The sequence below is a fragment of the Orycteropus afer genome, unplaced genomic scaffold, assembly GCF_000298275.1.
Source record: "Orycteropus afer afer isolate SDZICR_OR568_19922 unplaced genomic scaffold, OryAfe1.0 scaffold00772, whole genome shotgun sequence".
NCBI lineage: Eukaryota > Metazoa > Chordata > Mammalia > Tubulidentata > Orycteropodidae > Orycteropus > Orycteropus afer.
In genome coordinates, this window is record NW_006922359.1 from 555,590 (window position 1) to 581,948 (window position 26,359).

Genomic DNA, 26,359 nt, shown 5'->3' on the forward strand with positions numbered 1-26,359 from the left:
TATGCACTGTATGTTGTTGTTGTTGTTATTTGCCGTGGAGTCGGCCCCGACTCATAGCGACCCCTCCTTGGGTTTCCGAGGCAGTATCACTACAGAAATAGGATTGCCCAACCTTCCTTCCGAGGAGTGGCTGGTGGGTTTGAACCGCCGGCCTTCTGGTTAGCAGTCAAGCGCCTTAGGCACTATGCTATCAGAGCTCTTATGCACTGTATAATCATACAAAATACAGTTATATAAAAATTAATTATAAAACTCAACATTTTTTTGCTGCCAAGCATTGGACTAATTTTATTGCCATAAATATATATATACAACACAAACTTGCCATTTTTCACGTGTAGAATTTACTGACATCAACAACATTAATCATGTTATACAACTGATTTCTTTACCCACAGATCCCCTTTAACGTTTGAACGTGGGCCCAGGCTCGTGTCTGGCGCTTAGTCATAATTTTCTATTCCTGCATGGCTTCAGCATGTTTCATTTCGGAGCTCATTCCGGAGCTGGAGTTCATTCCGGAGCTGAAGCCCAGAGAAATTAAGATACTCCAGGCTCGCACAGCACATTGGGTGGGTGGCAGAACTGGGACCACACAGGTCTTCCTACACCTGCGCCCGGCTCCCTCTGGCGGGCCGCCAACGCACAAGCGCTCCTCCCCGGCTGACCAAGCTTGGGTCTCGGACCTTTCCGTAGTCACATTTCTGCCCCCGTCGAACCCCACAGGAATCTACAAACTCCGCCCCCGCCCCCTTTTCTAGACCAATGACCGCGGGGTAAATATAATGAAAGGCAGGAGCAGGGCGGGATTGTATAGATTGGCATCATTTTCAGCCCCTGGCATTAGGGTTCTCTCAGATAGACAGCATAGCTATCCAATAAGTATGCAGCTAGACGCTGGCGCGTACCAATGCGGTCGGGAGGCGGGGTTCGGCTGTGGGAAGAAGGGGCCGGGGATATTGTCGCCCGTATCGCGGTGCCGGGCGCGCGGAACAGTTGTCGGAGGAGCAGACGTAGTGTTTGCCGCCGCCATGAGTTACACAGGTGAGTTCCTGCAGGGTGGGGGCCGAGCTCCCGCAGGGGGCAGGAGGGGTAAGTGGCGAGGCCGCGCGGAATTTGCCCACATCTCCCCGGCCAGGTTACTGGCCGCTTTGCGGCCACAAAATGGCGTCGCAGGTCTGTCGCGTCAGGTCGCGTCCCTCACGCCTTGACCCCCCGGTTTTCTGTTTTCCCAGCTTCGCTTCTCGGGGCCCGGCCGTCTGAGGCCTCGGTTCCAGCCGTTGTGTCTGGGAGCCCTGGGCCTCGGCGCCTGAGGCTTCTGGTCTCAGAAGACCCAGCCGCCTCGGGCTTCGGCGCTTTAGGTCGCTGCTTTTCAGGCTTTGGTCCTTAGAACCAGCCAGCCGCCATTGGTGGGCCTTCCCCCGCGTTGTGTTCCCGCAGAGTGCCACAGCCCCCACCTCCCGGTGCTTGCCCCGGAGCTGGGAGAGGCGCCAGGCTTCGGAGGGACAAATAGATATCTGAAGGATTTGAGCTGGAACGGGACCCCGGGGCGGGCCTGGGCCTTGAGGAGGAGGAAGAGTTGGCTTCCACATTGATACATTCAGCATCTGTCTTATTTGCTGTGTCGATGCTTAGTATCCGTGCCGCCTATGGCGACTCCATGTGTGTCAGTAGAATTATGCTCCATAGGGTTTTCAATGACTGTGAAGCATCTGCTTTTCGGAAGCAGATAGCAAAGTGTTTTTTTTAGATCTTCCGGGTCGGTTCGAACCACTAGTGTTTTGGGTTAGTGGAGTGATTAACCGTTAGGGCCACCCAGGGACTCCTAAATTATGTCCAGAAAAAAAAAAAAAAATTCAGTTGAGTCTACTCCGATTCTTGGCAACCCCATGTATGCAAAGTAGAACTGCTCTACAGGGTTTTCAGTGGCTGATATTTCAGAAGCAGGTAACCAGTACTTTTTCCTGAGAGGCCTTTGAGTGGACTTGAACTGCCAACATTGGGTTAATAGCCAATTGCTTAACCATTTGCTTTACCCAGAGATCTGTTGGTGTAAAATAAGCACTGAGAATAAAAATTCATCAAGTGAGTTGGTAGGCGAGGGACAGACCTCAGTAGGCAAAATGAATAATTCACGGGAAGGGAGTGTTTATGCTCTGAGGAGTTGTTTCCTTCCGTAGGGTGGCTGAAGACCTCTGAAAAGACGAAAGAAAGAAGAGAGGGAGTGAGGCTATTTGGCCCAGGGAGCTGTTGACACAGAAGCACTAGGGCAGGAATGTGCTTGGCGTGTTTGATGCTCAGCTAAGGAGCCAATGGGATTGGAGCAAAGGGGAGGACAGGTGAAGAGAATATTAGGGGCCATGGCTGTACTCAAATGATTGTAAAGCTTTCCTGGGTGAAGCCCAGAGGCTTGCCTGGGTTTTTTCTCACCCAGGAGCCATAGATGGATCCTCCCTGTTGATGAGTGTATTAAAGGGTTGAGCAGTGTGTGGTTGCTGAGTAACCGCGTTTTAGTCAGAATATTCAGGGTTGAGATGGGGCCTGGGCCTCTAGAGCTCTACTGCAGGCTGCTTTTTGCTGGCTTAGGCAAAAAGGCTGATGGTTTGAGTCCACCCAGAGGTGCCTTGAAAGAAAAGCCTGGTTGTCTACTTCTAACAAATCAGCCATTGAAAACCCTAAAGAGCATAATTTGACTCTATAGCAGCTGGTTAGACGAAAAGGTGATGCCAGTCCTTCCTCCTTTGGCTCACAGGTCTGGAGTGTGGCATGATACCCAGTTTTTCTAGCAACCATCCCTTAACCCAGCAGTTCTCAACCAGGGGCGATACTACCCCTGGGAACATTTGGCAATGTTTAGACGTGTTGGGGTGTCACAACTGGGGATGAGGACATAACTGGCATCTAGTGGGTAGGAGGCCAGAAAGAAAAAAATAAACAGTTGCTGTGAAGTTGACTCTGATTCATGGTGACCCTATGTGTGTCAGAGTAGACTGTACTCCATAGAGTTTTGAGTGGTTGCTATTTTAGATCACCAGACCTTTTTTGCAAGGTGCCTCTGGGTGGATTTGAACTGCCAGCCTTTCAGTTAGTAGCTGAGTGCTTGATTGTACCACCTAGAGACAGCCAGGGATGCTACTAAATGTCCAGCTCCCATGGCAATGTCAGTAGTATCAAGCCTCTTGTTGCTTGTAATGCTCTTGACTGAGTTTTCCTGAGAATGGAAGCCAGTTCCGTGGTTTTCAGGGTCAGGACTACTGAAGAAACCCAAATTCCAGCTTTGGGTGGGCACTGACATAGCCACACTAAGGAAATAGCAATTAGTTTCTCCTTGATTATGGCAAATTGAAAACCAGGGTAGCGTTATAATATGAGTCTTTCCCTTTTAAGAAGCAAGTTATTAAAGTCAAAGGAATTTTAAGGTATGTTCCAGCTAAGCATTTGCCTTTAAGGATAACTTTTGGAGCCCTGAAGAAGATGATTAAAATTTGTCTTTTTGTTAACTCCTGCTTTTTAGATTAAATTCAGTTACTTTGTTTATACTTGGTGCACTAAGCAAGAGGCACAGTGGGAACATCCCACCTTCATGGCTAACTGCCTGGTAAGGATCATGAATTCAGTTCCCCAAGTGTGGAAATGGATCTAGTCCTCACCTTCCCAGATCTCCGTTCTCATTGCCAGTGGCTCATGCAACATGTTTCCCCACTCTAGCCACCCGGAACTGGGTCAGGGCTCACAAGTTAGACAGACACTGTCTTTCAGACCAGCTTCCCAAGCAGCATTTGTTGTACCCTTAGTGCCTAAGGCATCTGACTGCTAACCAGAAGGCTGGCAGTTCAAACCCACCAGCCATTCCTCGGAAGGAAAGTTAGGCAATCTACTTCTGTAGTGGTACCGCCTCAGAAACCCAAGGAGGGATCACTATGAGTCGGATCCTACTCCACGTCAGTGAGTTTGGTTTTGGTTTTAGCAATCCAGAGCTAGGTCAGAACTCACAAATTAGAAGGGCACCTTTTTTTCAGGCTGCCAAACAGGTAGACGCCAGTCCCTGCTGGCTCTCCTTGCCCTTATGGGTTTGTTAATGTACCGGAATGACTCCCAGAATTCAGTCAGAATACACCATATCATAGGAACTCTGGTAGCATAGTGGCTAAAGCACTTGACTGCTAACCAAGAGGCTGGCGGTTCAAACCCACCAGCCACTCCTCGGAAGGAAGGTTGGGCAATCCTACTTCCGTAGTGATACTGCCTCGGAAACCCAAGGAGTGGTTGCTATGAGTCGGGGCCGACTCGATGGCACATAACAACAAAAACAACAACACACCATATTATGGCTAGAGATTTATGACAGCCAAAAAGGTTACAAATGAAAAGATACAGTGTGAAGTCCAGGAGGGTGAGATGGCATAGTGTGGAACTTCTGTGTCACAGAGAGGGATGCACTACCCTCTCTCATGCATGGTCACCAACCGGAAACTTTTTAGGGCTCTTATCAGCCTTTCCATGTGCCTATTGTAGATTACCTCATTCATTGGCCCCCAGATGGTCCCTCTTAGTCTGGTCAGCCCCTATTCATTATTCTCAGATGTTGCTATGCTAGAAAACACAGAACAAAGGCCAGAGTGCTTCCTGCAGGAAGTCCACACCTCACATTTGGAAAAGGACAATCCATCTCTCAATGAGGAGAAAGTGGGAACAATGGAAAAAACAAGACACAAATTCAGAGGCAGGCTTTCAGACAAAGGTCTGAAATGCTCTGAGGTTTTGTATAGGAACATTTAAATACAAAAACACACATTGATGGCAAAAACAAGATGGCTTGGTATATTATTTACCAATTATCATGTAATAAATCACCCCAAAAATCAAGTAGTATAAAACATGGATAAGCATTTACTGTCTCACATGGCTTTTGTGGATAGGGAATACAGGAGTGATTTAACTGGGTTCTGACTTGAAGTCTCCCATGAAGTTGCATTGAGGATATCATTTGGGATGGCATCATCTGAGGACTTGACTGGGGCTAGGAAGGGTTACCCCAGGTGGCTCACGCAGTAGCTGACAAGTCAGTGCTGGCTGGTGGCTCCTCAACACATGGACTCATCATCATCCAGAGGGCTGCTGGAGTGTTTTCACAACATGGTGCTTGTCTTCCCCTAGCCTGAGTGATCCAAGAGAAAGCAGGAAGCCTCAGAAGCCACACTTGGTCATTTTCTGGTAGCATAGTGCCTAAGGCACTTGACTGCTAACCAGAAGGCTGGTGGTTCAAACCCACCACCCACTCCTCAGAAGGAGATGGGCAATCTACTTCCGTAGTGATACTGCCTTGGAAACCCAAGGAGGGGTCGCTGTGAGTCTGGTCCGACTGGACGGCACATAACAGCAATAACAACAACATTGCTTACATGGCCAGCCCTGTTAGTTTGGGAGGGGACCATGTAATGTTAGAGGCAAGAACTGCTAGAGGCCATCTTGGAGGCTGGTTCCCACCTTGCTCTGGGCTCAGACATTAGAGGTTGGAAGCAGTCTAATCTTAGTTGCTTTTTAGAACTCCCAGTCATCCTTCAAATAATTCTCTTTGTAAAAGGAAAAGAATAAGGTGGGGCAGCTTTTTATATCTTTGAGTTATAAAGCTGTCAGGCTGGCCCAAGGGAGGGGCTATGTATGCTGCATGACCTTTTGGTCTATAGGACCAGAAACTGTCTTGTTTTATTATAGCACTCAGAGCAGAACAGGAAGAGGACAGTTCATGAGCCAGACACCAGCGTTTTGGTAATTGGAGCTGTAGCTAGCTGAAGAAGGGCCTGCCTGACAGACAGTATTGTGGAGCAGAATGTTAACATGGGAGCACAGGATTGGGCAGAACTGGCCACTGGGCCCTGAAGGTTTGATGGGTGGTCTTCCCTTTTTCCCAGAGAAGAATTAGGGCCTGGGTGATGTAAAATGTGAATGTGCCTGGTTGCTAACCGAAAGGTTGGAGGTTCAAATTCATGCAGAGGCACTTCAGAGGAAAAGCCTGGCTATCTACTTCTGAAAAAACAGCCATTGAAAACTCTATGGAGCACCATTCTACTCTGACACACTGGGGGCGCTATGAGTTGGAATTGACTCGCTGGCACCTGGTTAACTGGATTTTCTGAATAGATCCACATCTTTCGCTTATTGCACCCCAGAATGTATACCAGTCTGTGGTAGGCTCCCGGTTGCATCTACTTAAAACTGGATTACTTAAATCCTAGGGTCATTTTACTGGCAGCCCTGTTGTTGAACAAATATGTTCCCCAAAGTTCGTTGAGGAAACAATGGAGAAGACAGATGATGTCAGGTGCCTCTTACATTGTGAGGCTGCCCTGTACAGGTGAACTCTCAGAAGAATTCCTTTAGCATTTCTTTTTCTTTTTTTGTTATTTGGGTGAAATGTTATAGAGCAAATTCACTTTCCATACAGCAGTTCACATATACTTTGTCTCATGACATTGACTATAGTTTACCACAAAATAACAGCTCCCCTCCCACTTCCTCCCCGTAGTTACCTCTTTCCTGTATCTTTCCTCCCATGCACTCCTGCCCCCCCCCCAGCTGTCTCCCTGTGCATACACAGCTCTTCTATTCTCCCATGATTGATCTCTCCAGGGAGCGTATCTGCCTAGTGTAAATGTTCACTTCATATGCCTGTCTTTTGTTTGGCCATGGGAGTGGGTTCACAGGAGTGGGTTCAGTTCCAGACCTGAAGGACAGCTAGGGGCCATAGTCTCAGTGGCTCCATCAGGCTCTATCAGACCAGGAAACCTGGTCCCCCTCTTTTTTTTTTTTTTTTTTTAATGATTTTGAGTTTTGTTCCACATTGTTCTTCCACTCTATCCAGGATCTCCTACATAGATCCCCCTCTGAGTGGTTGAGAGTGGTAGCCAGGCACCATCTAGTTCTTCTGGTCTCATAGTTGTATAGGCTAAGGATTGCACAGTCTACCAGTTGCTTGGACTAATTGTTTCTGTGAATCTTTGGTTTTCTTCATTCTTCTTTGCTCTGGATGAGGAGAGACCCATCATTGCATCTAGATGGCTGCTTGCAAGCTTTTAAGATCCCAGTCACTACTCACTAAAGTAGGATGTGGAACAATGTTTTGTGTAGTATGTTATGCCAATTGAGCTTGATGTCCCCTGTGACTATGGTCCCAAGCCCGCAGGTCCAACTCCTTGCTCCCTCTGGGTAGTTGGCTGTGGCCAAGAAGTTACTACAGTCTTATCCCTGGTCAACTCTACTGTATACCTGGGAATTCTTATAGAACATACCAATGCACTTGTAGAAACATTGTCTACTAACCCTATACATGGTCTTGGGTACACTCCCCCCTGCAGAGACATACCTAATAGTTCAGCCTGTCCACCCATCTATCCACCCGTATCTCCATGTTTGCCTTCACTGACAATGCAATACTGTATGTGCAGAAGGGTTCATCTTTGTTGTATGTACCTCCCATGTACCTCTCTACGTCTTCTTCTTTCTCCATGCCATTGTATTGATCACTCACATTGGGTATTGTTCTGGTTACCTAGTACTGCTCTGACAAGAATATACCACAAATGGGAGACCATTCCCAGTGTGGTGGTTATAGTTGTGTGTCAACTTGGCTGGGCCGCTGGTGGTATTTACTCCCCATGATGAGACTGGCAATCAACTCCATGGTGGGATCTACCACAAGCAGTTGAGTAGCTGCTTTGGGTATGTGATCTGCTACCCATATATAAGAAGTAGTTTGGGAATGGTCTCTAGCTTATGGTACCTGGGACCCTGCATGTAGCCGTGTCGTTGTTCAGGAGCCTGCCATGCTCTGCCAACCTGGGGACTTAACGATGAACTTGAATTAATGGCCTGCTGTGTGGTTTGGTAACATCAGGACTATGCCTTTTTACTTGTCAACCTTGGGCTTGGCAGCCTCAGCAGCCAGCAGCTGTCTGAGTGAAGAAAAGCCTCTAGCTTCAGTGGGCTGGGAGCTGGAGGCAGAGCTGAAGCCTAAGGCTAAGGGGCTTCCACCCAGCCCCTAGAGCCTGGCACTTTGAACTTGCACTTAAAGCCTCCAAACTGTAAGAGAATAAACTCCTGCTTGTTAAGGCCATCCCATTTGTGGTATATTCTTGTCAAAGTGGCACTAGGTAACCAGAACAGAATTGTCGTCTAGCCAAGTTGACGTACAACTCCAACTATCACACCAACTACTTCTTATATACGAGAAGCAGACCACATACCCAAAGCAGCTACTCAGTTGCTTGTGGTAGATCCCACCCATGGAGTTGACTGCCATTCTCATCATGGGGAATAACTACCACCAGCTGTCCAGTCACTCAGCCAGGCCCAACCAAGTTGACACACAAACATAACCACCACAGGTACATTGCCCTTCTCTTCACCAAAATCAATACTTATCTCTACCTATCTATCAGTGTTCCCTTCCTTCCTCTCCTTTCCCACCCCTGGTAATGAACAAAGAAAATTTCCTTCCATAGATAAAGCTTTCCTTCATTTTTACAATGATGGACTAATACAATATTTGTCCTTATGTGATTGACTTATTTCACTCAGCATAATGTCCTCCAGGTTCATCCAAGTTATGTGGTATTTTACAGATTCTAGTTTATTCTTTAGGGTTGCATAGTATTCCATTGTGTGTATGTACCGAAGTTTGGTTATCCATTCCTCAGTTGATGGACACCTAGGTTGTTTCCATCTTTTGGCTATTGTAAATAGTGCTGCGATGAACATGGGTGTGCATATGTGTGTTCTTGTCATGGCGCTCACTTCTTTAGGATATATACCTAGTAATGGAATGGCTGGGTCAAGTGGTATTTCTAATTCCAACTTTTTAAGGATTCGCCATATTGCTTTTCACAGTGGTTGTACCATTTTACAGTCCCATCAGCAGTATATGAGAGTCCCAATCTCTCCGCATCCTCGCCAGCATTTGCTATTTTATTTTCTCTCCTGTTGAAATCCCTACTAGTGCTGGGGCCAGATGTTATCTCGTAGTTTTGATTTGCATCTGTCTAATGGCTAATGATTGTGAGCATTTCTTCATATGTTTGCTGGCCGCCTGAATATCCTCTTTGAGCTTTTAACATTTCTTGTGAATAGTTGTTAATCATCAATTCTTAGAATTTGAGCATCTCAGACAGGTCCAGGGGCCCTGCAGGAAATCCATTCTCATACCCTCTTTAATTAGGGAGGGTGAAAGAGAGAGATGTCTGTATATTTGTGGTTTTCTCCTTTCCCAGTGCCCAGTCTCACTCAGTGCTCACCTCTAGGAGGGAAAGATAAAGTGTGCATCCCCAACCCCTTATTTGAAACCCTTGGAGCTGGATGTGTTCCGGAAATCTCACCTAAGAACGCTCCATAGCACCCCAGTGGAGTTTGAACCGAGCACCCTGTAGTTAGATTTTTCTCTGCACCAACTGGGATAAATGAAAGCTGTAAATGTCCTCACAGGTCATTCTTGCTACAAAATGAGTTTTGGCCCATTTGTGGGAAATACTTTTATTTCAGACCTTTTTGGACTTTGGAATTCCATAGTAAGGAATGTGGGCTTGTGTTGCTCACAGGGCCAAGGTGAGGATGAGGTGACATAATGCCTATAAAGTTTCTACCCCAGCTGGGGACTGGTACACAAACTGTTATCTGCTGTTGCCAGCATCCTTGTTGACTGGTCTTAAAAGGTACATGCTTAACCAGGGGCCAAGCATTTGATATGTGTGGGCAATTAAAAACAACAGCAACAAAAAGCAATTTGTAGATGCATTAAGAAGTAATATAATGTGCACTTTTTTTTTTTTTTCTCCCCTACTGGGAAAATGCCAAAAAATAAAGCAGTTTCTGGTTCAGGTTGGGGGAGGGAAACAAGTATTGTTTGTCTTAATAACACAGTTTCAAAAATAACCTCATCCTCCTTTGAACTAGGGAGGGTTCGCTTCTCAGTGATATGATAGATTTGCCTCAGTTAATGGAATAGTAATATGGCTACTCTTTTATCAAAATTGAGTACTAGCTCAGACTGTTTAAGAAATTTGTAACCTCTGGGGTAGCAAGAAGGTCCTGGGTGATACAAGTGGTCTGTGATCATAAGGGTGGTGATTCAGACCCACCCAGTGGTGCCATGGAAGAAAGTCTTGGTAAACTGCTTCCATAAAGATTATAGCCAAGAATACGCTATGAAGGACTGTTCCTAGTCAGTAATGTATGGGGTCACAATGAGTCAGAATCTACTAAATGGCGGTGGGTTTGGTTTGGTTTGGTTTGGTTGATTGGTGTACGTAGCAAGTTAAGCCTAGCTTGCCTTTCCATTTTTTTATATGCTTTGGAGGGGTAATTAATGGTGGCTAGTTTGGACCTGTCCGGCGGAGCTGTGGGAAAAAAGGCTTTATGTTTCCATAAAGACTATAGCCAAGAAAACACTATGGTGCACAGTTCTACTCTGAAGCACATGGGGTTGCTATGAGTCTAATCTACTCAACACCAACCGTTTGGGTTAATTTCAGTGTTGAGAGTTGAGTTTTTGATGGCTTTCTACAGAGGGGAGGGCCCTCCAGCCAGTTCATGTTGGCAGTGCGTGGTCTGTGGTAATGTCCAAGTGGCTTTTTTGGGAATTAACCACTTTCTGCATATGTTTAGGCTTTGTCCAGGGATCTGAAACGACTTTGCAGTCAACATATTCAGACACCAGCGCTCAGCCCACCTGTGATTACGGTAAGTGGGCTCCAGTAGGAGCCAGAAGGGGAGTGTGACTCGTCTAGCAGTGGTCAGCAGTCAGCACAGCCCTGTGGGGGCAGTTCCAGGAACATGCTGGATTGCTGAGTAAGCGTGGTTCTTGGTCTGGGCACGATTGATTCCTTTGACCCTTTAACATTTTGTAGAAGTACATGTGGTTTTTGACAGAATGCTTCAGAAAATCCCCTTGAGGGGCTGGAAGGAAGAGCTGTCAATTAAATCTGAAGGGTTGGTCTGAAGCAAGCTGTTGACTTAGCCCTAGGGTAATGTATCTGATCTCTGTTCTAAAGGCTGCACCTGTGAAGATTAGATACTCTTAGAGAACAGATAGGCCATCTCAGAGACCAGTAGGCTCCTCCCACACAGGACTGAGTGAACAGTTCCAATTTCTCAAGTGTGACTAGACACTAATTGTATAATTTAGAAGTACCATTCACAGGACCCATAGACCCTGCCTTGCTGACATGTTGAGTCAGCCTTGAGCTATGACAAAATTGGTCTTTCTGAAGCGTGGGAACCCCGGTATCTGTCCAGAAGGGTCTCTCTCTGGGATTATTAAGGTTTACATCTTGGTTACTAAGATGAGGAATTTGCTTTTCTATGAGGTCTGGGGAAGGACTAAGCCTGCTCAGGTGCAGAGCCCTTAGGAGTCATGAATAAGTCTTGGCTGTAGTATGCAAGGCTCCTGAAATACTGGCAGCCTGGCCCAGGGGAGGAAGGACTTCATATGTCGTGGGATTCAAGCATGTGGGTATTTACTCCTGACCCTGAGCCCAGAGTAAGGAAAGGTTGGATAGTTCATAAATGAGAAATTTGCCCTGCCCTGGCCTGCCCTTCTAGCTCCCTCTTTTAATCAAATATAGTCCTGAATTGCTTGTCTTTTTTGAATTATTTTCCCTTTGGTATATATATTTTGAATATAATAAGCCTTTCATCAGATGTGTGATATGCAAATAATTTTTTCCCAGACTGTGGCTTGTCTTATTTTCTTATCGGTGTTTTTCAAAGGAGAAGCCTTGTTAATTTGGTGAATGCCAACTTACCGGTCATTCTCTAATGAAGCATGATTGTGTTGTGTGTAAGAAATCTATGCCTCTTCAAAAGTCACAAAGATTTTATTCTAAGCTTTCTTTTAGACATTTATAGTTTGTAATCCATTTTGAGTTAAATTTTGTGTAAGTTGAGTGGTATAGGTCAAAGTTCAATTTTGTTTTTGCCTGTGGATATGCAGGTGTTGAGCACCATTTCTTGAAGACTGTCCTTTCTTTGTTGAGGTGCCTTTGCACCATTGTTGACAAGTGATTGACGATATATGTGTGGGCCTATTTCTGGACTCTGATTCTACTCATTGATCCATATAAGCTGAACTTCTCCAGTACCACACTATCTTGATTACTGTAGTTTTACAGTAAGTTTGGGAATCTGGTGATACGAGTCACCTAGTTTTGTTCTTTTTCAAAATTGTTACAGATAATCTGGTTTGTTTGCTTTTCTGTATAAATTTTAGAATCAGTTTGTCAGTGTATAAAAATTCCTGCTGAAAATGTTATTAATATCACATCGAATTTATAGATTAGTTTAGGAGAATTGGCATTTTGACGATACGAGTTTTCCATTCCTTGAACATAGTATGTCTCTCCATTTACTTAGGACTCGTTCCTTTAATCAGTATCGTGTAGTTTTCAATGCAGGTGTGGCACATATTTTGTTGGATTTACACCTAAGTATTTCGTGTTTTTATTGCTGTTGTAAAACTTCAGTTTCCAATTGCTAATATGTAGAAATTTGATTTTTTTATGTATTGACTGTACTATGGAAGGGGCAAAATGGGTAACTCCCATCTTTGTTGCCAAGTGTGTGATAAGGAGCAGCATGAATTCAATCTCTCAGTGGTGGAAATAGATCCTGTCCTCTCTTCCCACTTCTCCATCCTCATCGCCAGCCACCCTAAGGGCACACACTCTTCAACCCTAGTCACCCAGAGCTAGGTCAGAACTTACAAGTTAGATGGACACAGTCCTTCAGAGTAGGCTGGGCAGATGCTAGCTTGCTGGCTCTCACTGCCCCTTTGGGTTTGATAATTCATTGGAACAATGTTCAGAATCTCAAGGAGAATGTGTCATACTTCTTCCAGCTATGGGTTTATTATAACCAGAAAAGCATACACATAAAGAGATGCATGGATGAGGTCTGGGATGGTTTCCAGTGAGGAGCTTCCATGACCTAAGGGACATGTGTACCTTCCTAAGAGCAGATGTTCTTGCCAACCAGGAAGCCCATCGTAGCCTTAGAGTTCCAGGTGCTTATCTGCCTCACAACATGGCATTGATAGATTGATTATATCATGGGTCCTGAAACTAATCAACATGAGGCCCCAAGGTATTCATTAGCCTCAGGTGAAGTCAGCATTCAAGAACTAAGATCAAAGGGCATGTTGCTTTCTCTACCTCATAATTGGCTTTGTAGTAAACATTGCTAAAGTCATTTATTAGTAGTTCTTTTTGTAGATTTTTTGAGATTTTTATATGTAGGCAATCATGTAAAAAAATAGGGATTTGAATAATGTAACATTTATTTAAATAACATTTTGAACAACAGAAAAGTCAACCAAGATCCCACCATTTTAATATTTAATCTCTGTTAACATACCTGTTTTATAGATGAATTGTTTATCCTGTTTTATTTTGCTTAATGTGGGAATTATTTCCTTGTCCTACATAAGGCTTATTACTGAATTCTTTTTTGAATGCTTTCAATAAGCAGGTACACCGTAATCTGATTAATCGTTACTTTAAAATTGGACGTTTAGGTTGTTTTCTATTTTTGCTCTATAAATATTGCTTACAATGATTATCTCCTTTCCTTTCTTCCTCCCTCCTTCTCCCTCTGCACCCCCTACCTGCCCCACCATGGGTCCCCTGTTTCTGCATCTTTTCCATTCCTTTCTAATTATGCCTTAAAATTCCTGCATGGTCTTGTCCTCTGAAGTAGGCATGCATTTGGATGCTTATGAGTCTCCAGATGCCATAGTCTGGAGAAAGTCTTCATCTTGAAGGACCCCCCTGGGGAGCCCCTTGGGGAGTCTGAGTTGCTGTGATTAAAGCCATAAACACCTACTGCTGGCTCCTAGGACTCAGGTTTTGACATTTGTCAACAGCCCTGTCATGTGAGGCCACCTGCCTGTCCTTGAGACGTAAAGTCCTCATTTGCAGAGTTAATGCCCCTACTGCTCTCTCTTCTTTATCTGTTTCCCTCTGTTCTTACAGACCCTCTGTAGCTGGAGCATGGGTGATTGGATTCTGCTCTCTCAGGCCTGTCTCCTTAAATGGCTAGGGTCCTGTCCACTGCCCACCCCCTTTAGACAGCCACGTGACCAGGCTCTTAATAGCTCCCAAGCTTGATTGCATTGTTCCCTTTGTGTTCCTCTTACCTATCAGGCTGTCTCCCCTCAGTCCTGCGGGATTTTTAGCTTCTGTCCGCCCATGTTGCTCTTGGTATTGGTGTTCTTGTCAACATGTGGTGCTCTGAGATGAGCATGCCCAGGTTTGCTGCTTCTACTCAGCTTGTGCAGGGGAGGGAGTATCTGAAGATGTGAAGGACCAGGAGGCCTCTGCTTTGGGTTCTGACCTTGAGAGGAATTTTGCTTTATGAGCTCTAATGCCTGTGGTTTGCTGAGTGTGTGGTTGTTGGAAGCTCCTGGGTAGTTCTCTCATACCTTTCTGTCCTGAGTGTGGCTGGATTGTGGGGGCCTGTGTGCATTTCTTTGCGTCTGGGCTCTTGGTCTCCTTCAGCCTCGAGACTACCATGGATCACACTGATTACTTCACCGACCTCGTGTCCCTTGCCCTGTGTTGTCCAAGCATATCCTGTGTCCTCTGGCAGAGGTGCTGCAGACAGGAAGCCACCTGTACTCCCAGCTAAGACACAGGGAGTTGGACACCGTCCTCAGGAACTCATCTGGGGAGGACCCACAAGCTGGTGGGCTCGGTGCTCCCACTGGGCTTTGCTTTGTCAGTTCTTTATGTCCCTGAAGGTGTGCATATTTATCATGTGGTGTGGTAAAATGCAGAGTGTATTGGTTTGCAATGCTGACTGCTCTCTAGACAGCACTTCTTGAGCTGGGATATGCTTCTGATCCTTCCCTCTGCTTATTTGTTCCAGCACAGCACACAACTCAGGGCCTTATTGACCCTTTCTGCCAAGGTGGACATTAAGGGGCCTTGGGCGGGGGCTGCTTTCCTTGCTTTCCGTGGCTCATGTGGATGATTTGGATTACAGAATCGATGCAGGTTCTATACTGACTGAGCTGCTTGTACTGTGCAGTCAGCCTCTTCCTACGCTGAGTGCTTATCTGGAGGTGGGGGTATTTTCTAATTCTAGTCCTTTGGGGAGGCGTGTAGGAGCCAAATGCATTAGCTGCACACGTTGAGAACTGCAGGCATCTTGAATAGCAGAAGGGGGTCAGCCACAGAAGACCATGTGCTGTGGACCAGGTACTTTCAGGGCAGCCGATGCCCGGGTCAGATGCGTCATCTCAAGCTCAGGGTTTCTCAGCTGGGGTAGTTGCTTCTCCAAGGCCTGTCAGGGACTGGGGGTGAGCATCCTCATCCGTGCCTGAATGAGACTCTCCTGTTGCAAATGGTAGGGGCTCTGGTGGTATAGTGGTTAAAGAACTTGGCTGCTAACCAAAAGGTTGGTGGTTTGAACCCACCAGCTGCACCACGGAAGAAAGATGGGGCAGTCTGCTTCTGTAAGGATTTATAGCCTTTGAACCCCAGTGGGGGTTGCCATGAGTCAGAATTGACTCAGTGGCAGTGAGTTTGGGTGTTTTGGGTCGTGAGTGATTGTAAGTTACTGCTCTTTTTCTTTTTGCAGGATATGGAACTTGGAACTCTGGGGCAAACAGAGGTAAGTGTCATCCCGGTGCTTGCTCCTCTTCCTTTTCTCTGCCACTGCCCATTTGGTTAGGGTGAGATGGTGTCCCTGCGGCTGGCTGCCCCCTTGCAGCAAGTCCTCACTGAAACAGCTAGGGCCCACCCAGATGTGGGTGGCAAGGGTCCTTGGCTTGTCTCTGTGACAGTAGATGTCCCTGTCTCTGTGTTTGTCTCTGTCTGTCTCCCTGTTGCAGGCTACGAGAACTATGGCTATGGCTACGGCTATGGCCAGGAGAACACCAGCAACTATGGGTACGGTATGGCCACTTCAAACTCGTGGGAAATGCCTAGTTCTGACGCAAATGCAAACCCTAGTGCCGTGGGTAGCACCAGTGCCGATTCCGTTTTATCCAAAATTAACCAGCGCTTAGACATGGTGTCGCATATGGAGACAGACATGATGCAAGGAAGCATGTACGGCTCGGGAGGAGAAAGGTGAGTAGGACTTCCAAGGCCCCATGGGAGCACATCCTGCCTCCCTCCCATTGTGCCTTTCTCTGAGCACGCCTTCTCCTAGCTAGCTGCTGCCGCTTTCCCGGGTGAGCCTGGCTACACCCCCCTCCCCTGACTTTTCTCCTCCTGGTGGGCAGTATCCCTTTGCTGGCAGGGGGTGGGTGCCCTTCTGTGCTGGGGCGGGACAGAGCTCTGCTGGGCTGGCTTGGGCCTGAGAATATCCCCCTGCAAACTACATTGGGTCTCTTTATGCCCCTGGACTGCTTCTCCAATGCTTTCAATGAAGGCAAGTGCTTTAGTGACCCTGACCTCTGGAGGCAGCATCAGGAGTCCTCTCAAGACCTTGTATCCTCTGTGATGTCAAGGTGGGACTAAGCCCTCAGGGTGGGCCATGCGAGCTGGGCTGCTCGTCCAAAGGGCCAGGACCAACATGGGTGCTTCCCGAGTGTGCGCAAGTGCCTTGAGAGACACAGGCCCACTGAATCATTGAGAGGGCCCCTGGGAGGACACTGAGTTACAGGGAGGCCAGCAGCAAGTGTAAGGGGGTCAGGGACTCAGGCTAAGTCCCTCTTGCTCTACTGCAGCAGCTTGTATTACAAACTTAGCTGTAGTTGCCCCAGGAGTGCTTTTTTTTTTTTAAATCTTTGATTGTGGTGAAAACATACACACCAAGACATTCAGCAACATAACAATCCACATTTACAGCTCAGGGACATTGATGACATTTTTCATGTTGTGCCACCATTATTGCTATCCTTTTCTAATATAGTCCACCACCATTAGCATAAACTCTGTGCCTTGAAAACAAAACTTCCCCTTTTCCCCTCCCTCCTACCCTGGTAACCACTAATAATCTTTGGTTTACATATATATATATATTTTTTAAATCTATCTAGCATGTTTCCTTCCCCTCCCCTCCCATCCCTAGTAACCAACAAAGAGTGTTTCCTTCCATATATAAACCTTTTCTCGATTTTTTGCAATAGTGGACTCATATAGTATTTGTCCTTCTGTGGTTGACTTATTTCACTTAGCACAATGTCCCTCAAATTCATCCACGTTATGTGGTCTTTAGGAGCTCTGGTAGCATAGTGGCTAAGGCACTTGACTGCTAACCAGAAGGCTGGCGGTTCAAACCCACCAGCCACTCCTCGGAAGGAAGGTTGGGCAATCCTACTTCCGTAGTGATACTGCCTCGGAAACCCAAGGAGGGGTCGCTATGAGTCAGGGCTGACTCGACGGCACATAACAACAACAACAATGTGGTCTTTAGCAGATTCTACATTATTCTTTAGTGTTGAATAGTATTCCATTGTGTGTATGTGCCACAGTCCCCCAGGAGTGCTTTTGACCCCAGTAAGGGTCTCTGGGGGAACTCTGGTGGCATAGTGCCTAAGGTATTTGACTGCTCACCAGAAAGCTGGCAGTTCAAACCCACTAGCCACTCCTTGGAAGGAATACTGGGCAATCTACTTATTTCGTGATACCACCTTGGAAACCCAAGGAGGGTTCGCTGTGAGTTGGAATCAACTCAATGGCAGTGAGTTTGGTGGTTTTTTTTTTTTGGAAGGGTCTCTGGTGGGGAGGTACATGTATTTCCCCCATGGAGTGGTCTTCTGGTGGGCTCCAGCTAAAAAACGTGGAGGGCAAAATGTGGAGAGGCCTACTCGGCATAGGTGAAGCCAAGTGAGGCCTCCGGGCCCACTGCTGGGGGAGGCAGAGAGCTGACTTGCACAAACTCTAGCATCCACCCCACAGCCCCGGGCACATAGGGCTGAGGCTGCCAAAGCAAGGAGGCTCAGTGGTGTCATGGGCTCTGCCTGGCTGAGGTTCTTTGGTGCTTGGGGATGGCATTCCGGTGCCTGGCCAGGGCCTGTGCGAGAGGAGGGTCTGGGGCTGGGGTTATGCTGGGGCTCCCTGATGGCTGCGCTGCCCTGCCCTTCCCTTCTCCTCCCCACCCCATCCCCTTTCTCCCTTTTCCCGTTGGCATCCTTCCCTTCCATTTCCCAATTACCTGGAGGGAATAGAGGTCAGAGAGGGGCTCCGAGGGGATGAATTATCCCTAAATTCTTTTTGGTGCCTGTGGTGGGGTGGGTGGCAGCTCTCTGGTGGCTTTTCCCTCCTGGGTGAGAGGTTGTCCACCTTGCCTGTTGCTGTGTAGGTTTAATGCCCCTCCTTGGGCTTCAGGGTCAATATGGTCCAGCCCATATTTAGTTGCTGGCAGGCCTGCAGAACCTTCCCTGGGATGTGCTCCCCATTTTATCTCCCTGTCCTTGTGGGCGGTGAGGGGCTGTGGAGTTTTGTGACTGGCCTGAAATTGCCGCTCTCCCAGCCCCCAGAGCTAAGACTTGGGCAGTATTTCTCATGGGTACCCTGGACCTTGGTGGACACATCTTCATGGTGTTGGATGGCCCATGTGTCCCAAGATGTTCGGGGCTCAGCTCGTCCCCAAAAGGCCAGCAGCTGCACTCAGCACTATATCTACAGGCACACACATGTGTTCACAGGGCAGTGGCAGCTGGAGCCCTTGTCCTGGTCAGCAGTTCTTCCTCAGTGCCCCCAAGCTGGTACATGGCCACATGTCTTGACAAGTTGGGGTCCTTTAACTGGCATTTCTAAACATGGAACTTCGGTGGAGTGGGGGCTGGAGTCAGGTTTTGTCCTGACAGGAAGGCTTGGGGAGGGAAAGAGCAGTAAGCTGGCTTAAGGCCTAACTGATGCTGGCCACATTACTCCCCAGGTACGACTCCTACGAGGCCTGCGACTCAAGGGCCATGCTGAGTGAACGCGACCTGTACCGGTCAGGCTATGACTATGGCGAGCTTGACCCTGAGATGGAGATGGCCTATGAGGGCCAGTACGATGCCTACCGTGACCAGTTCCGCGTGCGTGGCAGTGACACCTTTGGCCCGCGGGCACAAGGCTGGGCCCGTGAGGCTCGAAGTGGCCGCCCAGTGGCCTCAGGCTATGGGCGCATGTGGGAAGAGCCCATGGGGGCCCGGGGCCAGTGCATGCCAGGAGCCCCTCGGCTGCCCTCCCTCTTCTCACAGAACATCCTCCCCGAGTATGGCGTGTTCCAGGGCGCACGTGGTGGGGGTGCCTTCCCAGGTGGCTCCTTCCCGGGTGGCTCCCGCTTTGGCTTCGGCTTTGGCAATGGTGTGAAGCAGATGCGACGCACGTGGAAGACCTGGACCCCGGCTGACTTCCGGGTGAGCGGGATGGTGAGTGGGGCTGTCCTCATCCCACCAGCCCTGACACCCTGGCTGGGGGTGTGGGGAGTAGCCAGAATGTCCCTGCTGCTGACCAGTGCTGTATTCCCGATGCAGACCAAAAAGAAGAAGAGGAAGCAGCTAGGCAGTCCTGATGAGCCTGACAGCAAGGCCTCCAGAACGGATGGCTCTGACAATAGTGACTCTGAAAACGGTGAGTCGATGGGCAGGTGGGCTGCCTCAGCTTCTCTCGCAGGCTCTGGGCTGGGCTCATCTGCTTTCCCCTTCCAGATGAGGGCACTGAGGGTGAGACCACTGAGGCTGCTGATGGCTCCGAGGCAGTAGAGAAGGGTTCCCGAGTGGTGAGTGCCTCAGCCCTGAGTTTTTCTGTCTGTGGGTAACCCTGGGCCCCAAAGCAGGGTGGCCAGAGTGAGGAGGCAGTGCCATCTACTGGAAAGCACACAGGTGTGAGCAGCCACCACTCAGAGCTGCTGTATCCTTACCAGAGAGAGGGTGTTGGGAGGCTAAGCAGCTCCAGCCCAGTGCCCTGCCCAGCATAGCACTTGTCATTTAGAGTCACTGGAAATGACTGCACACATCTCACAGTTATGTTCTGAACTTGTGTGCTAGGAAGGAGAGGATGAGGAGGGAAAAGAGGATGGGAAGGAGGACAGCAAAGAGGATTCAGGTGAGTCTGGTGACCAGATTGGGGCTCTTTTGGATGCTCGTGGGGGAGGGGCCAGCCTGGGCAGTGGTAGAAATGTGGCCACTGGGGCTCTTCCTGTGGGGCCGGTGTATCCTGGCAGGGACCATGACTGCTTCCTTTCCTTCTCCTCCTCATCTTCCTTTCCCTTTCTCCCTTCCCCTTTCCTCTCACCCCTTACTCTTCCCATCCCAGGCCGAGTCTATGGACAGCAATGGCCCTTACCTAGCACGCTGATTGTTGCCTTGCGTTGGGGGGACAGGGAGCAAAAGTGTGGGGACCCCCAGGCACACTTTCAGTCCCTCAGTAATTGACGATTGCAAGTCCTCAGTGACTGGGGTCCGAACTTGGACCCTGGTACAGCTTGTCCAGTTCTGGTTTGTAAGTCTTCTCCCTTAGCACTTCCCCAGCTACTGCTAGGAGCTGTGTCCCTCCCACCTGAGTGATGAGCACCAACACCAGTAGGTATCTAACAGTCAGCCCAGCCTCTGTCCACGGTGCTGCAGTGCATGCAGGAGGGTGGGTAGGGCACCATGAGCTCCATGGCCTTGGCCCTGGGGGCTGCACCTGGACCCCATTTGCAGCCTCCCTGCACCCACCACAGGGTCATTAACTTTGGCCACTGTCACTACGGAGACAGCTTTTCTCACTTCTAGCTTGCCTATGGCCCACTCTGCATAGAGTGTCCTCCTTGTCGGGGACTCAGCCAAACTCTCCCCAGCCAGACCAATCCCACTTTGTGAGAGGCCTAGCTTGGATGGGCGCTCTGAGCAGACAGTGGGGTTCCAGCTCCAAGGCCTGCTCTGCCATCTAAACCATGCTTGTGACTGCTCCCTTTGCTTCCACAGGGGCCCTGACCACCCAGGATGAGAGCAGCCAGGCCAAGCGCAAGCTGCAGGCAGGCAAGAAGAGCCAGGACAAGCAGAAGAAGCGGCAGCGTGACCGTATGGTAGAAAGGTAACCAGCTCCCCCACCTCTGCCCACTGCAGGCTGTGCCAGGAGAGCAGCTGTAGCTCTGCCGCCGCGCCACACCCTGGCCTCCCTCGAGAGCCGCACCTGCTCGGCCATGCATGGCCCCTGCTTCCCGCCAGGCCCAGCTCCTAAGGTCTGGCTCATCCCCTGCTCCTCTGTGGCCGCCTGGCGACCGCTGGAGTCTTTGGCCCGAGACCCGACACTGCTCGGCACCGTTGCCCAGAAGCTCCAGCGCTAAGTCACTCGGCGCACGAGCCCCAAGGTGCACTGGGGGCCCGATGCCCCCGAGGGAGGGGGCCAGCTCATCAGAGACTCGAGGTCCAAGGCGCTCGTGCCGCCCCAGCTAGCTGCCAGGAGGCCGCCGCTGCACCCAGGAGAAACGGCAGCCCCTGTGGGCCGTGGCAGCTGCAGGCCTGCCCTCTGCCCCACCGCCGGCCCCACCAGGCCAGGCTGTTTGTGGCTGAGTCCTTCACGCCCCTTGGTCGGGTCTGTCTGCCCTCAGGGCTCCCGCACTGGCGCTTGCCTCCTCCTCCTCCTCCGCCTCAGACTCTTGCTCTTGCTGGACCTTCCTCAGCCTCGCCGGCGCCTGGCCCCTGGGCTCTCCAGACAAAGCTGACCCCGTGTGGCCCAGATAAGGACGTCCGGCAGAGGTAGGGACCCGCCTCGAGGCCTCGGTGGCGGCTGGCCTCCTCCGCCCCTTGCCACGGCGGCCTGCTCCAGCCCAGGCCCCAGACCCCGGGCTTCTACTGTGGACACCAGGCCCAGACAGAGCACCTCGCCCAGGTGACTCCAGGCTGCCCTCTGGCAGACCAGGCGGGCGCCCTCCTCCAGCTCAGACTGGTCTCTTCTTGGAAGAGGAAGACGAGGCGGCCGGGGCCCAGGCCTGCTTCCCTCCCGTCCCTCCCGACACCACCCCTGAGCATTCTGAGCAGAGGATGGGCTGGGCCTCTGAGTCCCCCAGGCCCCCGAAGGAAGCTGCAGCACCTTTTTTGGGCCCTGCCTCAGGACTGCGCACTCCACATCTCAAGGCCACCTGGCTTGAGCCAGGGCAGCCTGCCTTCTGGTCCCCAGCTGAGCCGAGTGCACGTGCTCCTGCCCCGCCTGGGCAGTGATGCCCTCCACAGCCGTCCATCGACTCACTGCCTGTTGCAGCAGCTGCTGCTTTGGGCCCAGCCTTCTGCCTGTGGGAAGGAAGAGCTCCTCCCCTGGCCCTACGTTGCAGTAACTGCAGCCTGCAGACGTTCTGTCCCTTTCTACTCCCATCCCCTGCCCCAGCCTGCCCCCCCGTGTGGGGCCACCTCAAGAGGCCCGTGAGCAGGGCCTGTTTCAGGGCCTGCAGCTGGGTTGGGTGAGGCAGCAGCACCACTCCCTGAGGCTCTCTCAGCCTCAGCCTCCCATCTCTCTCCTGTGGCAGGATCCAGTTTGTGTGTTCTCTCTGTAAATACCGGACCTTCTATGAGGATGAGATGGCCAGCCACCTGGATAGCAAGTTCCACAAGGAGCACTTCAAGTTCGTGGGCACCAAGCTCCCGAAGCAGACAGCTGACTTCCTGCAGGTGAACCCTGGAGCAGCACAGCTGCTTAGCTTCTGTGGGCCCCGGGCTACAGACCAGATCCCATAAATTCTGGGTGTCTCTGGCAGGAGTACGTCTCCAACAAGACCAAGAAGACAGAGGAGCTCCGGAAAACTGTTGAGGACCTTGATGGTTTGATCCAGCAGATCTATAGAGACCAGGATCTGACCCAAGGTGAGAAGGTTCTACCCCCACCTGGCAGGCAGGGCCTGGCCCGCCCCCTCTTCCTCAGGGATGGGGCAGTCCGTGGGAACCACTTTAAGCCACTTGGCAGTAAGGTGAGGGCTGAGGGGCTGATCTGGGTTTTCTGCAAGCTCTTGGATCTGTCATAGGCACCTGGGCCAGAGGAGACTCCCTCTTTGTCCCCCCACAGAAATTGCCATGGAGCATTTTGTGAGGAAGGTAGAGGCGGCTCACTGTGCAGCCTGTGACCTCTTCATTCCCATGCAATTTGGGGTCATCCAAAAGCACCTCAAGACCATGGATCACAACCGGAACCGCAGGGTGAGTGAGAGTACATGGGTGGCCCCAGGCGGTACTGGGGTTATGACCTCTGCCTACCCATGAGTAGCTGCAATTGGGTGGGGTCGGGAGTGGGTACGAAGAGGGACTTTTCCAGCTCAGTGCAGTCAGTGCTGCTACAGAGAGGGGGTGCAAAATGGGCACTCTGTCTGGGTGGAGGCGGCGTCAGAGCTGGGCCTTAAGTTGTTCGCTGTCGTCGAGCCTGCCCTGAGTCATGGCAATCCCATGCCCAACCCTGCTCCATCACCGTGATCAGTTGGTAATTGGACTGTTGTGATCCATAGAATTTTCACTGGCTGATTTTTGGAAGTAGATTACCAGGCCTTTCTTCCTAGTCTATCTTAGCCTGGAAGCGCTGCTGAAACCTGTTTAGCCTCACAGCAGCACACAGGCCTCCACTGACTGACAGGTGGTGGCTGCACATGAGGTTGAATCTGGTTTAAGGAAGGACCATTAGGCTGAGGGATATGGAAACCTCATGTGCATAGGGGTCAATGGCCAGATTAAGTTCAGGCAGCAGGCAGAAATATAAATTGTAGGTATTAGGCGGTGGAGGAGGGGTTGGACTTAAGAAGGTTGTACATGTGGAATGGAGGAGTCGGGCTTGCCCCTGTAGGCAGCAGAGATTTTAGTTGGAGAGGAACAGGAGCAGAATTCATGCTAAACCAGAGACTTCCTGCACCTGGTGTGGAGGGAGGCTGGTGTATGACACAGACAAGAGGTGCTTCCTGACCTTCAGAATGGAGAGAAGGGCTAGATGTAAGGGGATAAACCCCAGAGGCAGGTGTGAGTGAGCAGGAGACTGAGATGCCTCTCTTATATAATACATTATACATTTATATTGTATTATATATTATAAACCTAAAAACTTTTATGTCACAGGTCAAACAGTAAAGTTTATGTATATCCTTTTATACAATTGCTTCTTAAGAGAAGAAAGGAAAAGTACACATTGTTATTTTTAGGAAGTTTATTTTACATACAGACTTTTAATTATTAAAAGTAAAGTCTATTTTTAACTTACTCTAAGCCTGCAGAAAGCAAAAACATGTAGAGAGAAACTAAGAAATACTATAGGGAGCTGATACCCAGAGGGAGCAAGTAGTTGTACCTGTGGGCTTGGAACCATGGTTGCGGGGACATCAAGTTCAATTGGCATAACATACTACACAAAAACATTGTTCTACATCCTACCTTGGTGAGTAGCTCCTAGAATCTTAAAAGCTTGCAAGTGGCCATCTAGATGCAACAGTGGGTCTCTCCTCATCCTGAAGAAAGAGGAATGAAGAAAACCAAAGACACATGGAAACAATTAGTCCAAGTGACTGGTAGACTGTGTGATCCTCAGTCTATATGACCATGAGACCAGATAGAACTAGATGGTACCTGGGTACCAGTGTCAACCACTCAGAGGGGGAGTGGTGCAGGAGATCCTGGATAGAGTGGGAGACCAATATGGAACAAAACTCAAAATCATAAAAAAAAGACCAGGTTTGCTGGTCTGATAGAGCCTGGTGAGACCCCTGGGACTATGTCCCCCTAGCTACCTTTCAGGTCTGGAATTTTACTCCTGTGGCTTCCAGCCAAACAATATTTTACAGGCATAGGGGGTGAACATTTATATCAGGTAGATACACTTCTTGGAGCTATCAATCATGGGAGAACAGAAAGGCAGTGTTTGCACAGAGAGAGAGCTCAGGGGGTGGGAGTACGTGGGAGGGAAGAGCACAGGGAAGAGGTAACTATGGGGAGGAAGTGGGAAGAGAGCGGTTAACATTGTGAGGAATTGTAGTCAATGTCACGAGACAAAATGTCTATGAACTGCTGTATGGAAAATGAATTTTCTCTAAACTTTAACCCAAATCACAATAAAAATTAAAAAATAGGGAGCTGAAAACGAAAGTTGTATGTGTGTGTGTATATATATATATTTCAAAGGAGCCCTGTTAATGCAGTGGTTAAGCACTTGGCTGCTAACTGAAAGATCAGAGGTTTGAACCTACTAGCTGAGAAAGATGAGGCATTCTGCTTCAGTAATGATTTAGTCTTGGAAACCCTGCAGGGCAGTTATGCTCTGTCCTGTAGAGTTACTGTGAGTCAGAATTCAACTCCACAGCAATGGAATTGTTTTTTAGGTTTTTATATATTGTCAACTATATTGTCTATGGGAGCGCTGGTGGCGTAGTACCTAAGGTGTTTGACTGCTAACCAGAAGGCTAGCGGTTCAAACCCACCAGCCACTCCTTGGGAAGAAGGTTGGGCAATCTGCTTCCATAAAGATACCGCGTTGGAAACCCAAGGAGGGGTCACTATGAGTCGCATCTGACTTGATGGCAAATACAACAGATATTGACTATGTATTACATTTTATACTTAAAAATATAATAAACATTATGAAAATATATCATCAACTATATATTATATAGGAGCTCTGGTGGCATAGTGATAAGGCACTGATTGCTAACCAGGTCAGCTGTTCAAACCCACCAGCTACTCTGTGGAAGGAAGATGGGGGCGATCTATTCCGTAAGGATTTACCACCTCGGAAACCCAAATGGGGGTTGTTACGAGTTGGAAATGACTTGATGCCAGTGAGTTTGGGTTATATATGTGTGTGGTGTGGGTGTATGTGTGTATATAAATATATTCATACATATATATATATATACACACAGAAGGAAGGTTGGGCAACTTACTTCCGTAGTGATACTGCCTTGGAAATCCAAGGAGGGGTCGCCATGAGTCGGGTCCGACTCAGCGGTACACAACAACATCATACATATATAATATTAGGAGCTCTGATGGTATAGTGGGTAAGGCTAGGAGGTCAGTGGCTCAAACCCACCGGCTGCTTTGCAGGAAGAAGACGGGAGAATCTACTTCTATAAAGATTTACAGCTTTGGAAGCCTGATGGGGGTTGCTGTGAGTCTGAATCGACTCAATGGCAGTGGGGATATATATATATATATATGTATATATATATACACTTTTTTTGTAATTACAGTTACCTTTAGTGGTAATGGTGGTGGTGGGAATTGTGTATATGTGTGTGTGGAGATTGGTATTACTCTCTGGAGTTGCTTGGTTTCAGCCTCAAGAACTTCTCTCAGTATATTCCTTATAAGGCAAGTCTGCTGTGAATGAATTCTCATGTTTTTGTTCATCTGGAACAACATTTATTTTGCATTCATGTTTTAAAAATAGCTTTACTAGGTATAGGATTTTTGGTTGAATTGGTG

At 48.9% G+C, this 26,359-nt stretch overlaps 1 protein-coding gene across 1 annotated transcript in view; it reads left to right on the plus strand.

Moving 5' to 3' along the window:
* The first annotated feature begins 1,031 nt into the window (after nt 1–1,031).
* AKAP8L (A-kinase anchoring protein 8 like) overlaps nt 1,032–26,359 on the plus strand; it is a 33,881-nt gene continuing 8,553 nt past the window's right edge. Inside the window, exons 1-12 of the mRNA XM_042783254.1 lie at nt 1,032–1,044; nt 10,657–10,731; nt 15,628–15,660; nt 15,881–16,121; nt 18,880–19,348; nt 19,466–19,562; nt 19,640–19,710; nt 19,979–20,036; nt 20,900–21,008; nt 22,438–22,579; nt 22,666–22,771; nt 22,971–23,101. Of these exons, the coding sequence (XP_042639188.1) occupies nt 1,032–1,044; nt 10,657–10,731; nt 15,628–15,660; nt 15,881–16,121; nt 18,880–19,348; nt 19,466–19,562; nt 19,640–19,710; nt 19,979–20,036; nt 20,900–21,008; nt 22,438–22,579; nt 22,666–22,771; nt 22,971–23,101 (1,545 nt within the window). The remainder of the gene's footprint in view (nt 1,045–10,656; nt 10,732–15,627; nt 15,661–15,880; nt 16,122–18,879; nt 19,349–19,465; nt 19,563–19,639; nt 19,711–19,978; nt 20,037–20,899; nt 21,009–22,437; nt 22,580–22,665; nt 22,772–22,970; nt 23,102–26,359) is intronic.